The following is an 18,094-nucleotide window of genomic DNA, read 5'->3' on the forward strand; positions in this document are numbered from 1 at the left end:
CATATTAGGCAGAAGATTTCATTATGAATTGGACATCTGCTCTATTGTATTCGTGACTTTTCAATCATCAGTTTTGGTTGAGAAGCACAGGCCTGAACAGAGGAGCTCGATGCTTCTCGTCTGTGTTTTGTGAAGTTTCCATGACCATTAGGCCTGAGAAGCTTTGTGGTGCGGCTTTCAGTAAACTGCCTACAAATCAAATGGAATTAACTGGAATCAAACGCTCTGGAAACTCAAAGAAACACAGCTTCTTATTAGCATTAAGACACTGAATTAAAGCAGCCTTTTGTGATAATATTTTTTTTTTTTACAGCCAAAAAGTGTTTTGTGTGCTTTGAACGTCCCTTAACAGTCGAAGGGAAAACATGCATTTCTGGACAAGCTGAGGCAAAGCTGACTGAGAACATTCTAATAATGTTTAGCAGTGTTTTCAAATAAAGCCTGGATGACTCTGATGCCGTTTAGCTATAGACAGATTTATCCAGGCAGTTTGCACAAAAAAAAGTGATTATTTTTTACATTCTGGACCTGATTTAGCATTGACGTCTGTTTAGCATTGTCTTGTTGGAAAAATGGATGTAATTTGGGGGTGGGGGGACATATCACCTGCACTTTTTCAAAATCCAGTTTTGGTCCCCTGCAGTTTTTTACGGTTAAAAAGTCACGCTATATTAAATAAAAAGAGATAGATCAAGCGCTAGGACCCAGCAGAAAACAACCGCTCAAGCGGAAGCCAGTTTTCCTTTAGACCACCCTCAAGCTCAACGACTGGCTCTGCCGTTTCTTGCTCACGTGTCATTGGCCGCCGCAGCTGTGACTCTAGCCTTGCTTTGACATTTGTGTCCATTTATGAGTAAATGTAAACTTTGGACAAGATTGTATGATGCTGATTTATGAGGTAAAGTAAAAGCTTCCTTTATCTGTTAGCTACATTAGCTTCAAAGCTCAGATAAGAAGACTACAAATCTCTAGAGAAGACACTACTCACTTCACCATCTCACAGTCATACTCACCCATCCACACCTCCCCAAACTGGCCCTGGCCCAGCCTCCTCTCCAGCTTCAGAGATTCACGGGGAACCTCCCACTCATCCTGCCACCACGGCCTCTGTGGCATGCTCGTCTGACATGGCTTAATCAGCCGTGTACACAGACCATCAGCCTCTCCTTCAGAGTGAGACAAGGGGAAGGATAGAGAGGGGGAGGAATCGAAAAGAGATGAAAAGAGACGATAAGAAAAAAAAGCATAGTCATGGAAAAACTGCCATTCAGCTTTCGATTAGGATATTTTCCACATACCAGCGCATTAAAGGTTAAATGAGAAGGTTAAATGATGGAAAAATGAGAGACAACGATCCTCTGCTTTGTCTCTCTGAACTTTTTCTTTGTTTTTTTTTTTCATTTTGTTCCTATTCTTAACTGTGGGGTTCTTATCATGGAAGAGAGACTCTTTTTCTCTTTTAAATGAACAGTATTTGTACATTTTTCATTGGACAATTTGGAGAAAAATAAAACCTGGAAGAAAACAGCATTAAGCTTAATGGGTAGTTTACTAAATTAGCCAGGATGCTAACTGGCTATGCATACCATCACTGTCCAATGAAAATCTCTCTTATCTTCAAAACAGCGACTTTACAGGAGAGAGAAAAAACATTGTAAACTTTCAATGGAAGTCAATGTAAAAAAGAGTTTATTTCAGGTCATTTTGAAGAGTTTCTATTGGTCTGTTCATCAAGAAATTTTGGCACAGTCTAAGGGACATTTTGTCTGTTCAAATTATGTAGTAATCTAAAAATTGACATGAATGGAAATAAGTGTTTCTCATAGGACATAGATGAAATACAAGCCCACAAGATTTATGACTACGTAAGCGGTTTGACGTCTGCCATTGTGAACTCTAGTTTAGGCGAACTTTAGCTATTTCAGGTGTTTGGTGCTGTTTTCTACGTACGGGAGTAATGTCTGACCAGCTCAGACAGTGTGCTGAAGGAGATCTTGCCAGTGATGTAGAAGCCACCGGCGTCCAGGTTGCGGATTCTGTAGTGCTTGATGACATCACCATCCGTGTGGTCTAAATCGCGCACAGACAGAGAGAAACTACCTGTGGAAAAAAAGGAAATAATAGGACTCAGACATTTGTCCTGAAAACAGACACTGGTGGACTCAAAAAGTGCTCTCTAAAGTGGCAAAAAAGGCATTAATGTGGTCTCTTGGCTGCCCTTTTGTTTGGAGAGATCAAGTGCCCCTTGTGGTGTTAAGATTGTGTGCCCTCTAGATCAAGCAATTCTGATAATGGGCCTTATTAATGCTTATTGTTATCTTACACCCTGCCAAGAGTCTATTTTCAGGCTTACCGTCTGCATCATTTAAATAGCAAAAGTGCTTATAAGTAGATCTATGAGGTGTGTTCTGGTAAATTTCTGGTGTATTGCTATCTTAGCAAAAGAAAATACTGGTGCACCATTGACTGAATACAACTTAGACAGGCGTCAACAGTCAGACGTTCATTGCTATCTTGGCAGTGAATTGTCATCACACATGGACACAGTGTGAATAAACTAAACAGAACTAAACAGAACTAAAGAGAATTAACAAGTGTGAATGTGCAGGTCAGTAGCTACGCCCCTGAAATAGCAATCCCCCAAAGTCCGATGCTTGTCATTTTTTGCCTTAAACTTTTATGTCCTCTACTGCTTTACGTACATCATTATTTGTAAGTCGCGTTGGATAAAAGCATCTGCGAAACACAATTACAAGGGTACAGTTTTTGGGGAATGAACAGCACTGCAACAAAATGTTTATACATGCTATATATACTAGTGTAACACATACTGTACATAACAATCAAAATAGGCTTGGAATTTAAAACGTTTCTTTCATACCTGGCGTGGTCTCGCTCTCTCGGATCAGGAAGGAACCTTGTGTGTTTCCTGGAGCCAGCAGATGCCTCATGGCATCATTTCTGGAGAGGTTCTTAAAGAACCAGCTGGAACATTAAAACAAAACAACATCCGCTCCATTAATATACACTGTTAAAAACAGAGGAACGATATGAGTACTTTTTTGTACTCAAGGGTACACTTTTTATAATTATACCCTCAAAGGTACAATATTGGTCTTTACAGGGTCAGATTTGTTCCCCCTGAAGTACAAAGTAATTTCTAACAGCAATAAGTACAAATTTGCACCATTTAACCTGCAGCCAAAGGGTACATTCAGTATTCTGCATCACTGTACTAATAAACAATATATATTTTAATTTCACATTTTTTATTTGAAAGCCAGACAATTTTGGATCATCAAGTTTTTGAGCCATATTCAGTTGATGATAATGTTTATAATTTTTATAATCTTTACTGGCACAAAAAACAAAGGGTACAAAAAAGGACTTTCACTGAAAGGTACTTTTTTTGTACTTCAATATAAGGTACAGCCCCAGCGACAAGCTTTATACTCTTTTAAGTACAAATCTGTACTCACTTTTCTTAGTGTGTACTTATAACTTTTTACTTCTTTCTTTCACACGTAAAATGTAACAAATGATGTTGTCATGCTTGGTTCCAGGATTTGCTAATATTTGGTTGAAACCATTCTTTACCACCTTTACCAGTAAAATGTCACTGAGACAAGCCTAAAGCATGACGCATCCACCACCATGCTTGACAGGTGCAGGGTTTTTCTTCTCATTGACTTCTGCATCATTTTTTTTTAGTTATTGCAAAAGGTTCTGCTTTACACGATTTAAGGGGACCTTAGTCCACCTGACTTAATGAGTTAATAAATTTCTGCTGAACACTCTTAAAATACTGTAATGTCAATACAAATGGTTCTTTTAATTGTTCCGTAGAACAAAAAGTTTTGGTTTCTATAAAAACTGTGTTCATAATAGAGATGTTTTTAACCATAAACTGATAAAGAAACAACATTATCATTTACTTAAAATGTCTAATTGGTGCACAAACAGTTCAACAGGTTTATGTCAAGTGATGGATCTTATTGACAAGTTTATCTATCTATTTACACTTAAAAAATTATTTTTATATGAATCTTTCAATTGACAAAAATACAAATACGATTTTATCTTAAGAAATTTTGTCAGTGATTGCATTGATAGCAAAACAAAAAGAACCAGCACATGTCCTTTGGTTCCTGTGGTTGACGTTGGGGTTGGGCTTAGGTGTAGGCACAGCTTAGTTTAATGCCTAGTTCTGTACCGTAACACATAGCTCAATGGAAAACCCCTGTGAAGTAAAACCTGCGTGAGTGGACTTTTTCCTCTTTCAGTGTCTTTAATTTACTCACCACTGTGTGCAGCTCAATTGTGTCTGTTTTTACTGTACGTTATATGTAGAACCACCTGGCCAGGACTGCTATTCCTGAGGAAGCTCTTGGTTTAGTCAATGACAGAAAGCCATTCACTGTTGTATTCTTTTAATTCGACATGCATTAGATCCAGCACAGAGAGTGTATTGTCTTGCTCAGGGCCCAGTAGTAGACAAACCCAGGTATTGAACCCACAACCCTGTGATCAATGGTTCTAGTGCTTGGCCATTGCTGCCTTTCCATGGGAGCTTGGACCTTGCTTGGGTGCCCAACAGTGGCAGCTCGGTGGACCTAGGTATCAAACCCATGGCCCTGTCATCAATAACCCAGACCTCTAACCACTGAGCAACCACTGCCTCCTTCCCTCCCAACAAAGTCCCTCGCAAATAGTCAAGCGTCGCAAAGAGTTAAGGTCCAGCAGTAGCAGCTTAGCAGACTTGGGTACTGAACCAATAAACATGTGATCGATAATCCATTTTTTTGACCACAAAGCGTTTAGTCACAAAGAGTTTTATCCTAAGGGTGGCAGCTTGGCACAAACAGGTATCAAACCCACAGGGTTGTGACCAATAACCCAGCTGTCTAACCACTGAGCCACCGCTGGCCCCCACAAAGGGTTAAGGCCTAGCAGTGGCAGGTTTAGCAAGACATGAGTATTACACCTACGACTCTGTCAGACTTATAGTCACCAACACCCCCCCCCCCCCACCCCCACCCCCCCCGGGTACTGAACCCACAACCCTGTGATGGATAACACAATCCTTTGACAACTAATACACCACCCCCAAACAAAGAGTTGAGACCAAACAGTAGAAGTAGTTGAGGGTGCAATGCCCCTCCGACGGACCTAGGGCATTACTTGTAAGTCCAGTAGCAGCCAACTTTGCGATCCAAGTAATTGAACCCACAACCCTGTTATTAGTCACTGATTACAAGTTTGTGGGTTCAATGCCCCCCCCCACCAGACCTGGGGCCTTACTTGTGAGCCCAGTAGCAGCCAGCTTTGCGATCCAAGTTATTGAACCCACCCAGCAGATTAGTCACTGATCACAAGGTTGTGGGTTCAATTTCCCCTCCACTGGACCTGGGGGCTTACTTGTGAGCCGAGTAGCAGCCAGCTTTGCGATCCAAGTTATTGAACCCACAACCCTGTTATTAGTACCCCACCAATTCACTGATATCAGGGTTGTGGGTTCAATTTCCCCTCCACTGGACTTAGTAGCAGCCAGCTTTGGAATCCAAGGTATTGAAAACACAACCCTGTGATCAATGACTCAAGAATAATAAATAATTATTTATTAATTCATTTATTTGTTAATTTAGGTATGCAATCATCATTTTTATAGTGTTCAATTGTAATTGTGTTTAATAGCACTGCTGTTAGCACTTTGTCTTAGTTTGCATTACCAACAAACAGCCAAAATAAGAAACAGTGTGTAATTTGTTCCATCATTGTAGAGATTATCTTTTTTGTTGAAGAAAGTTTAAAATGAGTCATTGAGACAGTCTGTTCTTTCGTTTGTTAGATGTGTGTGTGTGTGTGTGTGTGTGTGTGTGTGTGTGTTTACGTCACACTTTTTCCATCCCTGAGGTGCCTTAATCTCTGTCCACCATCAGTAAGGGAGGCCTCGAGGGGCCCACAGCTACAGAGATACCCCCGGAGGTTTTACCAAGGTATTTTCTTGTTCTTCTTTTGAGTGGGTTAGGGGTGAATCACCTCCATGTTCCTTGTACAGTAGGCTGTATGCATGAGTGTCTTCCACTGTCTTATTTACTGGCAAATAAACCACCGTTTTTTTAATACACTGGTAGCTATATAACAGTTTTGGTTAGGTTTAGGGTTAGTCAAGCTTCAGCCACAACATTAAAACCAGTTCTACAGAGGGTAGAACTAACCCTTTCAAATCCTACGCCCATTACAATAGACATTACGTATTTACTTTTTTTAATGTTGTGTTGCATATAACACTTATTGATACTCACTCTTGCCCATCAGAATAGAGCATGAGCCAGCCAATAAACAAGTTTTCAAGCCAATGAAACAGTAGCTTAGCCCTGCCCACTTCACTGGAAAAAAAACGGCAGCTCAGGCATTAAAGCATGGCAGCACTCTGAAGTCAACGAGGCAAAGTAATAATAGCTAATACTTTTAATATTAATCATTTTATGTGATTTAGACATTTTAATCATGTTTAATTACTGTGTAGGAATGGTTTCTAACAAAAATGTCAATATCAAACATAAATAAAAATGTTCAACATAGGATACCAATACAAAAGACATAAACATTTAAATATTTTATTTAATTTGATTTAATTTGAGTATTAGATTCTTCTTTTGTGTGCATTACAGGCAAAAAACAGCATTTTTATATTTTTCCATCACTGGAATATAACTTGAAAAGGAGAAGTTTGACTTCTCCTTTTCAATGTTTTTCTTTATTTCTTTAGTTAATTTATTTTCTACTTTGTAGATTAATATTAAAGACACCAAAACAATCAAGGGACATATTTGGAATTATGTAGTAAACAGAGAAAAAAAAAATTCTCCACAATCCACTGATCTTAACCTGATCAACTGAGATGGTGATTTGAGGTGATTTGGGATGAGCTATTGTTCAGCACCTCCAGGAACTCCTTCAAGACGCTGAGAAAACTATTCCAGTTGACTCTCCCTCATGAAGAGACACTGAGATTAAAATACCAAGAGTGTGCAGATCTGTCCTCAAAGATAAATGTGCTACTTAGAAAAATCGAAATTATAAAATATATTCTAGTTTGTTTAGCACTTTTTATTTATATAATAAATATGCATGTGTTTCTGTAGAGCTTTGATATAGTCTACAATATTTGGAATCACATTAAAATTCAATTTAAATCAAATAAAAAAAGATATTGATGTTCATGCTGTAATTTGACAAACCATCATAATTTTACACTTCTAAAAAATGAAAAATAGTGATAAAACGTTAATGTATGTAATTATTTTGTAAACATTTACATGTACACAAATCATTTATTTTAGTAAGATTGGCCACAATTTCCCATAATTCACTCTTAATACAGTAAATTACTGTTTTTTATTTATCTAACTAACTAACTAACTCTTACTTTCTACCTTCATTCTCTCATCCTTCTCTCTCTCTCTCTCTCTCTCTTTCATTCTCACACACACACACACACACACACACATACACACACACACGTAAATCCTCCCAGATATGTGTCAAAAGTGGTTAAAGCTGAACATAGAGAAGTTGTTTTACAGTTTGACGCGGGCAAGCTGTGATTCATTTCTTCCACTAAAGCTTCTGTGTGCGAGCTTCCTCATCCCCTAATGCCAAAGCTCTCTGTTGAACTTTTACTCAGCACATTAAAATATTAAAAATATATAATATTAAAATATAAAACATTCAAAAGCATTACAACTACCCATATATGTTAAAATAAAATTAATTAATACGTCTCTAGTTACTTGGTCAGGCCTTTACGACACTACACTATTTTTTTTTTTTCTCTCTCCCAAAAATACAGGGAAATCTCTGCATTTAATTATTTGAATTGTGATGTAATGTAAGAAGAACTATTTTCTTGCTCCTGTATTTCAGGCAGTCAGTGTGAGCAGGCTGTGGCATGTGTCAGTGTGGTGGATGAAGCTCAGCTGAGATGTTGTGGTGGTGGTTTTTGTTCTTGCATTGGTTGCACTCGCTTCTTTTTGCAGAGAAGAGCTGTTGTATGCACTGCAGGAAGATGGGCTATGCATGCGAGGGTGGGTGGGTGTACTCGTGTGAGTGTGTGTGTGTGTGTGTGTGTGTAAGACTTACGCTTCAGTCTCCATGCTGTTGAGTTTGCCCACAAAGTTGCGTGGAATGTAGCCCCTCTGTCCCGTAGACAGAGACTCTGCCATGTACCATTCTGGATCATCTCTGAGGGAGATTAAACACATCACATGGTGTCATCAGAGACTCACATTAAACTCCAGGGTTTACACTGATTAACTGATTAAATCTCTACTACTAGGGGTGTGCCATATTGTGCCATATAAACAATAATATCACAAAATATCACAAAAACAATAAATAAATGTGATAATAGTGATATTCTTAAAGGCAGCCTAGTTTGTATTTGCTGTATTTACTTTCATTTTTGTTTTTGTGCAGTTTGCAGAAAATATGCTGCACTTTAGATTTGTGGTAGATTTGTGTTCTCATTTTACTTTATTTTTGAATTTTTTTATTATTTTGCTACACAATTATTATTTTCTACAAAATTAAGACTTGATGTCACATTGCAGGATGCACACGCAAGTAATATTCAATGAAAACAGCAAAAAAAAAAAAAAAACAATGGTCCCACTTTATAATAAGTGTCCCTAAGTACTATTATATGTAGTTACATGGTAACAATCCATGTAACTACAGTGTAACTACTGATGAAGTACACATTGTTACAGATTACCTACAGAGGTACAGGTTATGTAACTACACATGTGTATTAATGTTAAGGTTAATTTTGACTTGTGTAAGTACACATGTGTACCAGGGTGAGTGAACTTACATATGTAATAGAGCAAGTGTACTTACACATGTGTAACAATATGTGTGTACTCAATCAGCCCCCCCCCCCCTAATTACATACTAGACAACAGCTGTTGGATAAGTTTATAAGTTTATAAAAAAAAGAAAGAGCAGCCTACTCTAAGAGGATCTTCATCTTCTCTCCTTTTTCGAAGCCCAGGTCATCACTGTGGGATGGCTGATAGCTGTACATGGCCACCACCAAGTTATCTGTAACACAGATCATCACATGAGTGAGAAACAACATGTAGTGTGGCCCAATGGAACAACCCCTTATTAGGTAGTGTGGAACAACCATACAGTAAATACAGATGAAATGCAGAATATTGATCACATTGACCATTTCACTGGCCCCTGTTGTTTAGGGCTGGGATCTACTCTACTAGACATGGGGCCCTATTTTAGCGATCTATAGGGCAGTGGTTAATTGAGAATGGTGCAGCTGGATTTAGGGCGTGTAGGTGTGTGTCTTTGATATTGTGAGGATGCAAAAAATACCCAAAAATGCCATGGCTCAAAATGCAATCTCTTAATTAATCATGGGTTTGTTTTGGGCGTAATGTGAAATAAACCAATCAATGTGTGTCACTTGTCATTCCCTTTAAGAGACAGGTGTGCTCTGACTTTGGTGCGTTGATATTTTAACATATATTAGATATTATATATATATATATATTAGATATTTTAACTTTATGCGTCTTAGCAGAGGATACTGACCTGTGTGTTCACACTGTAAAGTTGCGCCAGCAGCTCATTGAAGCGAACAGCAATATTATTTTATTCTTTATTCTCTACGCGTCCGTGTGTGCGTGTTCAACGAGCCGTGGTGTACGCAACGGGCAAGGTGCATATATACAAATGAGTGCCAGATAGATAGGACATTCAATTTCTGAAGATGTGCAGTTATTAAACATTCTTTAATCCACAGTATCACATGTGTAACAGGAAAACATTAGGATAATATTAGTATTACCACCCACAGCAACTCTGGTAGAAATCATCTACATCCATATTCAATACAAAAGGCTTCATTCAAACATCCCACAGTTTAGTGCAGAGTTCTTTAGCTTCCACTGGACATGGCAAAAGTCAAGGGACACTACAATACTAGCATTCATCCAGAAAGAAGAAGCCTTTAAAGCAGACAGATCTTTGAATAGCTGTGTCAGTGAGTCTTACCTGGTAATGGGGAAGTTGGGGGAGGTGTGTAGTTGGAGTTGAATGGAAATTTGTCATTATACTGCGTCTGCAAAACAGAGAAACAACAAAAAAAGAGTCTACCAAACAGAAACGAATCAAACAAAAGCAATCAGTCATTACAGGTAACTATTATTCATCCGGATTGAAGAGGCTTTTGATGTGTGAGGTTTTTTCCGCCCCTGCAGAACCATTGCGACAATCATAGCAGTCATCACTCTATTGTATAACAGAGAATTCAAGCTATTCAGTGAAAACCACAGCCTGTTTGAAGCTCAGTGTGAAGAATCTAGCGCATGGCGGATCCCAGTTTCGACATGAAATGCATCAATTAGAGAGAACATCGTAGCATTACTCTCTATCAGTTTAATCAGTGCGTGAAATCTGTGTTGCCATGGACTTGGCACAACTGAGCAGGGCCTGTGTGAAAACCCTCATGAATGACTTTGAACCGCCTTCCCTATCAGTGTATTGGATCTTATAAAAGCTAAACAGGGCCTTGACCTATGCCCAACAGTCATTTCCCTGAGAGAACGTGGATGTACTGTTGTTTGAGAGGAGCTCTTATGGAACACAGGCGACAAGCGACACAACAAACCACAAAATAGTCTATTTTCCACTTGAGCAAAAACAAACCTGAACTCTGTGGTCTGTTTACGAGCCACTGGCCATTTCCTAACATCTGACCTCCTATCAAAAGCATTCTCCCTCACCCTGTAATCTAATAGAAGCCTTGATTAAGCTGAGGAAGTGAGGAGGACATTCACACGGCATTCACGGTTCAAATGATTACAAAGACAAAGAATGGCTTTCCTATTGATTATATAACGCATTCTCAAAACAGGGCTTTAACTGCTGTGATATAACTGTTCACTTAGAATAAAAATACACCAAGAAACATAAACACCTACCCTGTACTTTTACTCACTGGCCATATTATTAGAAACACCTACCTTATGCTTAAATTCACTACCATTTTATCAGAAACACCAATCATGTACTTCCAGTGACTGGACACTTTATTAGAATCCCTTACTCTACTACTCTGGTCTGCTGCTGTGCTGGTCTGCTGCTCTGCTGCTGAAAGCTTGCTTTAATCTTCAGCTTCTACACTTTTCTCTGTTTTCTTCTCTTTTACTCTCTTCACACTTACTAATCCACTTTTAGTCTGCTTCCTCTTTGCTCTACACACCTATTAATCCACTCTCAGTCTACTTTTATAGACTTTTTCCTCAGGTTTGCTGGATTAGCTGTTTGCTGCTGCAGTTTGTTTGTGTAAGTTTCTAATTTCAACTGAAACAAGGTGAGTGCTTTTTTTCTCCATGGCTTCTGCTCAGGTTTACACCTGTTTAGAGTGTGGCATGTATAGCTTAGATCCCTTATCCACCGATACTGGTAACAATAGTGGTATTTGTACTAAGTGTGAGATAGTTAGCTCCTTGGTGGATAAGGTGAATAAGTTAGAGCTGCACGTCCGGGGTTTAATAAGGGATAGACAGCAGGATTCACTGTTAGCAGCCCCGGGTGTCTCAGGGAGAGTTAGTACCCCCTCGACTCCGGCCTTAGAGCCCTCACAGCGGGGCGAATGGGTAACGTCTCGGCGGCATAGTCGAAAGGCTAAGGCTAATGCTACCGCAAAGGCCACAGCCAGCCCACCTAAACACCACGCTCCCCCAGTTCACGTGTCAAACAGGTTTGCCCCGCTCAGTGAAGCACCAACTGAGGAGCCTGTTAAAGGTACTCTGGTGATAGGAGACTCTATCGTCCGACACGTGAAATTAGCTACTCCTTTAGGGGCACCAGCGGCAACAGTTACTTGTTTACCGGGAGCCAGAGCACCGGACATTAGTGGCAACCTTAGGTTAGGGAATAGGAGATATTCGAGGGTAGTAATTCATGTAGGGGCCAATGATATTCGTCTGCGGCAGTCTGAAATAACTAAGGCTAATATTAAAGAGGTGATTAAACAGGCCCAGACGCTGTCCGAGGAGGTAATCTGCTCTGGCCCCATCCCAATGAGGCGTGGTGATGAAGCTTACAGCAGGCTTTCTTCGCTGAACCGCTGGATGTCCAAGTGGTGTGCAGAAAATCATGTGGGCTTTATAGATAACTGGCTACACTTTGAGGGCAAGCCTGGTCTTTTAGGTAGGGATGGTGTCCACCCCACGCGGGAGGGTGCTGCCTTACTTTCATGCAGCATAGCTCATAGTCTTTTAGTTAGTCGGCAGAGTAGTATTAGAAGCTGCTGACAATCCAGAGCCGGGACCAGGCCGCAGACAGAGAGGCTTAACCGACCGTCTGCGAGCTGCAAAGAGACGTTACCTAGATACCAATGTATTCAGACTGTGTCTGTCCCCCGAGTCAAACAAAAACATCAAAAAACTAAAACAGTAAATCTAAATAACTTAACTTATATTAAACAATCATATCCAGACTGTAGTACTAACATTTCAAGCCTAAAGATTGGTTTACTTAATATTAGATCTCTAAATTCAAAAGCAGTTCTGGTGAATGAAATGATAACTGATCAGAAATTCGATGTTCTGTGTCTGACAGAAACCTGGATTAGGCCAAATGAATATGTAGCATTAAATGAAGCCACCCCTGCAGGCTATAATTATATACACAATCCGAGATTGTCCGGTAGAGGAGGTGGGGTCTGCATATTTTTCCAAAGTACCTTAGTTAGCAATCAGAAACACTATGAAAATTTTACTTCTTTTGAGCTTCTTTACACCAGTATAATTAATCCAGTTACAAAAAAGAATGCATTTTCTTTAATTAACATCTACAGACCACCAGGGCCCTATTTAGAATTTTTAAAAGAATTTAGTGATTTTGTCACAGACTTAGCAGTAAGTAATGATAAAGTGATTATAGTTGGAGACTTCAACATTCATTTCGAAAAATTGGATGATCCATTAAAAAAGGCATTCACATCGATTTTAGACTCAGTTGGTATTATTCAAAATATAACAGGACCTACTCATTACTGTAATCATACTCTGGATTTAGTTTTGACCCTGGGTGTGAGCATAGATAACCCGAATATTCGTTCTCAAACCTCCGCAATTTCAGATCATTACCTTATTTCATTTAAATTACATCTCAGTCATAATATACGTACATCCCCTAGCTACTCTGTAAAACGTTCAATTACGCCTTTTACAGCCCAACAATTTACAGATAAGCTTCCAGACTTATCAACTCTAATTTACTCTCCTGTAGACCCAGTAGAACTAGACAAACTAACCGAAGGTTTAGAAAATACCTTTCGCTCTACCTTAGATGTTGTAGCACCCCTTAAACACAAAATAGAGAGACAGAAAAAGCTCGCACCGTGGTACAATGATCAAACTCGTACCTTAAAGCAGTTAGTACGAAATTTAGAGCGTAAATATCGATCAACTAAACTGGAAGTGTTTCACTCTGCGTGGAAAGACAGTCTTGTTAAATATAGAAAAGAACTTAATAAAGCCCGCTCAGCATATCTGGCCTCACAGATCGAGATAAATAAAAATAATCCTAGAGTTCTCTTTAGTGTTATTTCCAAATTAACTAAAAACCAGGCAGGTACTGAACCTCAGATTCCAGCCATTTACACCAGCAACGATTTTATGGACTTCTTCAATAGTAAAATTGAAAACATTCGGGATAAAATTAAACAGATAAATATTACATCCTCTCTGTCATCTGGTCTGGCTGATCTAGAACAAAACTCTGTTACTGAAGTTAGGTTGGAAGTCTTTAACCCACTTCCACAGCTAGAACTAGAGAAAATTATCTCCTCTTCAAACAGCACAACCTGCACACTTGATGCTGTTCCCACAAAATTATTAAAACAGGTACTGCCAGATATAATTAAACCTCTGTTAATGATAGTAAACTCATCGCTCGCCCTGGGCCATGTACCCAAAGCCTTTAAAACAGCTGTAATTAAACCTCTGATCAAGAAACCAAATCTTGATCCTAGTGTACTGTCTAACTATAGACCTATTTCAAACTTACCCTTTATTTCTAAGATTTTAGAAAAAGCTGTAGCCCAACAACTTTGCTCTTACCTGCAAAGAAACCAGATCTATGAAAAATTTCAATCTGGATTTAGGCCTTATCATAGCACTGAGACAGCTTTAGTTAGAATAACAAACGATCTACTTATAGCCGCCGACCAAGGCTGTGTTTCCTTACTCGTACTTCTCGATCTGAGCGCAGCCTTTGATACAATAGATCATACTATCCTTTTAGAAAGACTAGAGAACATGGTCGGTGTAACCGGAACTGCCTTAGCATGGTTTAAATCGTACTTAACCGATCGCTATCAGTTTGTGAGGATAAATGATATGTCTTCCAGTTATACCAAGGTAAGATATGGAATTCCACAAGGCTCTATATTAGGACCGTTATTATTTACATTATATATGCTCCCACTGGGCAAAGTTATTAGAAAACACAATGTGAATTTTCATTGTTATGCGGATGACACGCAGCTCTTCATATCAGCCAAACCTGATGACAGAGTGAGATTAAAGAAAATCGAGGATTGTGTAGAAGATGTAAAATCATGGATGTCGCACAACTTCCTCCTATTAAATAGTGATAAAACAGAAGTTCTCCTATTAGGCCCCGAAGCTGCTAGAAATAAATTATCAGACTTAATGCTAAATCTGGCTGACTTCTCAGCCACCCCTGGTTCAGCAGCTAAAAACCTTGGAGTTATCATAGATTCAGATCTAGCATTCGATAAACACATATCTAATGTTACTAGAACAGCTTTTCTACACCTCCGTAACATCGCCAAGCTAAGAAATGCCCTATCACTGCATGACGCAGAAAAATTAGTACATGCCTTTATTACCTCAAGGCTAGATTATTGTAATGCGCTACTGTCTGGATGTTCCGGCAGTAACTTAAATAAACTTCAGCTAGTTCAAAATGCTGCAGCCAGGGTCCTTACTAAAACTAGAAAATTTGACCATATTAGTCCAGTACTATCAGCACTGCACTGGCTTCCAGTCAAATTCCGCATAGACTATAAAATTCTCCTGTTAACGTATAAAGCCCTACACGGACTCGCTCCTGAGTATTTACAAGACCTCATCTCCTGTTATGAACCACCGCGATTACTCAGATCTCAGGGTGCTGGTTTATTAGTAGTGCCTAAAATTCAGAGGAGCTCTGCAGGAGGAAGAGCTTTCTCTTATAAAGCGCCTCAACTCTGGAATAATCTCCCCGAATATGTTCGGGACTCAGACACAGTCTCAATCTTTAAGTCTAGACTGAAAACTTACTTGTTTAGTTTAGCTTTTGGTAATTAATGTTTTTCCCTTTAGATAAGGCTGCAGATTCAGGGGTTCATGGACAGAGGAAATTGTGGTAAACTGAGATGCTGGTGCTGTTGTTCTCCCACTGCACACGGTCACTCAGGTTTGTGGACGGTGGAGTGGGTGGATGCTGGTGTTTCAGGGTGCCTCCATGTCTATGTTACCTTCTGGCTCTCTGCCTTTAGTTAGGCTGTTTTATTCAGTTCTGCCGGAGTCATTTGCCACACTCTGATAATGTTTTAATATTCTCAGTTTTGCATAAATCCAGTCAAAACTAATTCCATCTCTCTGCCTTCCTCCGAGTTACTGACTGCCCACCTGTCTGACCCGATACCGATGTTGGACCCTCAGGCTCTCGCGTCTCCTGTCCGGCCAGACTGATGGAAGTTTCTGAAGTCAGCTCTTCTCCACCACCACCACAGATCAGCTGCTCATCGACCATCTTACTCCCCACTACAGATTACATCCAAGCCATTAGTGGCGCTATTACACTCCTGAGTACATAAAACCTATATAGATGTATAAAAGACTTTTTAAATTTCTATTTAAAAGCCGTTTGACCAGTGGTAGGATGGTCCCCCCTTTAATGTGAGTCTTGGTCCTCCCAAGGTTTCTTCCTCCTCCTGCAGCTCTGAGGGAGTTTTTCCTTGCCTCCGCGCTCACTGGGGGTTCTGTATTCTGTATTTTCTATGTGTAATGTTTTGCCTGATTCTTTGTCCTGTAATCATGTTTCTGTAAAGCTGCTTTGTGCCAACACCTGTTGTAAAAAGCGCTATACAAATAAATTTGATTTGATTTGATTTGATTACTTACTTTCACTCATTGGCCACTTTATTAGAAACCCCTGCCTTGTACTGTCATTCACTGGCCACTTTATTAGAAAAAAAAAACTACCTTGTAGCTCCACTCGCTGGCCACTTTATTAGAAATATCCACTTTGTGTCTTACTTTTACTAACTGAACACTTTAAGAGAAACATACTCACACTTTGACTCACTGGCCACTTTATTAGAAACACTCACCTTGTGCCTCCACTCACTGGCCATTTTATTAGAAACACCCACTTCAAACCTCACCTCACTGTCTAGTTTTTTATAAATGGTTTACAATTAGTTTATTAATAATTACTAATTAGGTTGTAAATTCCTTAAAAATCATAATAAGCTAATTATAAGCTAATTATAAACTATTTATAAACCCTTTATAAAGGTAGTCTTATTTTAAAGTGGTACTGGTTACTTAATAGAAACAGCTTCCTTACACTTTGCAGCACTGGCCATTTTATCAGAAACACCAATCTTGTACTTCCAGTCACTGGACACTTTATTAGAATCCCTTCCTTACTTTCACTCATTGGCCACTTTATTCGAACCCCCTACCTTGAAATTTAATTTATTGGCCACTTTATTAAAAACACCTACCTTGTAGCTTCAATCACTGGCCATATTATTAGAAACACCTAGCTCATGCTAAAATTTACTGGCCACTTTATTAGAAACATCCACTTTATGCATTTACCTAATGGCCTCTTCTTTAAAAACACCCACCTTGTACTTCTACTCACTGGCCACTTTATCAGAAACACCTACCTTGTAGCTCCACTCACCGGCCACTTTATTAGAAACACGTACTTCAAACCTCTACTTGGTGGCCAGTAAATTAGACACCCCAACGAACTCAGTCATTTGGCCACTTTATTAGAAACCCCTGCCTTGTACTTTTACCCTTTCATCAGAAATACCAATTGTGTACTTCCAGTCACTGGACACTTTATTAGAAACAAATACCTTATGTCTTAATTTAATGGTGTGGAAGTACACCCACCTTGTGCTTCCAAGTAGTACACACTTTATAAAAAAACCTGCCTTGAAGCTCCACTCAGTGGCCATTTTATTAGAAACCCCTACCTTGTACTTTCATTCAATGGTGACTTTATTAGAAACTCCTACAGTGGAGCTCCACTCTTTACACTTTCCTTTCACTTTGAAGCACTGGCCATTTTATCAGAAACACCAGTGTGCAGTGGCGCAGTGTGATAGATAGATAGATAGATAGATAGGTAGATAGATAGATACTTTATTTATCCCGAAGGAAATTTAGGCATCCAGCAGCAACAACACAATACAATAAGAAACATACTCAGACAAATCAAAACACAGAAGAATAGAAAATATATAAGGCTATAAAAAAAAAAAAAAAAAAAAACCTAACTATACAAGGTAAGGATCTATCTGTAAACGGAGCAGTGCAGTAGATGTTGCTAATGGTCATAAATAATTAAATAATCAACAGAGTAAAGTGCAATGACATCGATTACGAAAGTGACTGATGTGACATAGAAATATAATATAATATAAGTATGCATACGTTACAAGACAGTTCTAAAAAGAGAATGTGAAAATGTGAATACCCAATCATGAGTAAGGTATACTTTAATGTAAGCGAGGTTGGGGAAGTGTTAATATAAATAATTAAGTTGTTGAATAATGTCCAAGTGGTGTGCCTGGATTAAACTCAGTCAGTAGCAGCATCCCGTCCCCGATGGGAGGAGTTAAAGAGTCTGATGGCTCTCGGAATGAAGGATTTTCTGAGTCTGTCTGTTGTGCAGCTCTGTGACAGCAGTCTGCCACTGAACACACTCCTCTGCTTCATGATGGTGGTGTGAAGTGGGTGACTAT

General features: G+C 39.2%; 2 protein-coding genes across 2 annotated transcripts in view; both read right to left on the minus strand.

The window, feature by feature from the left end:
* The window catches only part of fam167b (family with sequence similarity 167 member B), a 679,430-nt gene that overhangs the window by 621,574 nt on the left and 39,762 nt on the right, over positions 1 to 18,094 (minus strand). The gene's annotated exons all lie outside the window — the stretch shown is intronic.
* lck (LCK proto-oncogene, Src family tyrosine kinase) overlaps positions 1 to 18,094 on the minus strand; it is a 64,124-nt gene that overhangs the window by 28,149 nt on the left and 17,881 nt on the right. Inside the window, exons 3-8 of the mRNA XM_022672660.2 lie at positions 10,078 to 10,144; positions 9,018 to 9,108; positions 8,146 to 8,247; positions 2,882 to 2,985; positions 1,951 to 2,100; positions 1,014 to 1,166 (exon numbers count right to left, since the gene is read on the minus strand). Of these exons, the coding sequence (XP_022528381.2) occupies positions 1,014 to 1,166; positions 1,951 to 2,100; positions 2,882 to 2,985; positions 8,146 to 8,247; positions 9,018 to 9,108; positions 10,078 to 10,144 (667 nt within the window). The remainder of the gene's footprint in view (positions 1 to 1,013; positions 1,167 to 1,950; positions 2,101 to 2,881; positions 2,986 to 8,145; positions 8,248 to 9,017; positions 9,109 to 10,077; positions 10,145 to 18,094) is intronic.

This window comes from Astyanax mexicanus, chromosome 14 (assembly GCF_023375975.1).
Source record: "Astyanax mexicanus isolate ESR-SI-001 chromosome 14, AstMex3_surface, whole genome shotgun sequence".
Lineage (NCBI taxonomy): Eukaryota > Metazoa > Chordata > Actinopteri > Characiformes > Acestrorhamphidae > Astyanax > Astyanax mexicanus.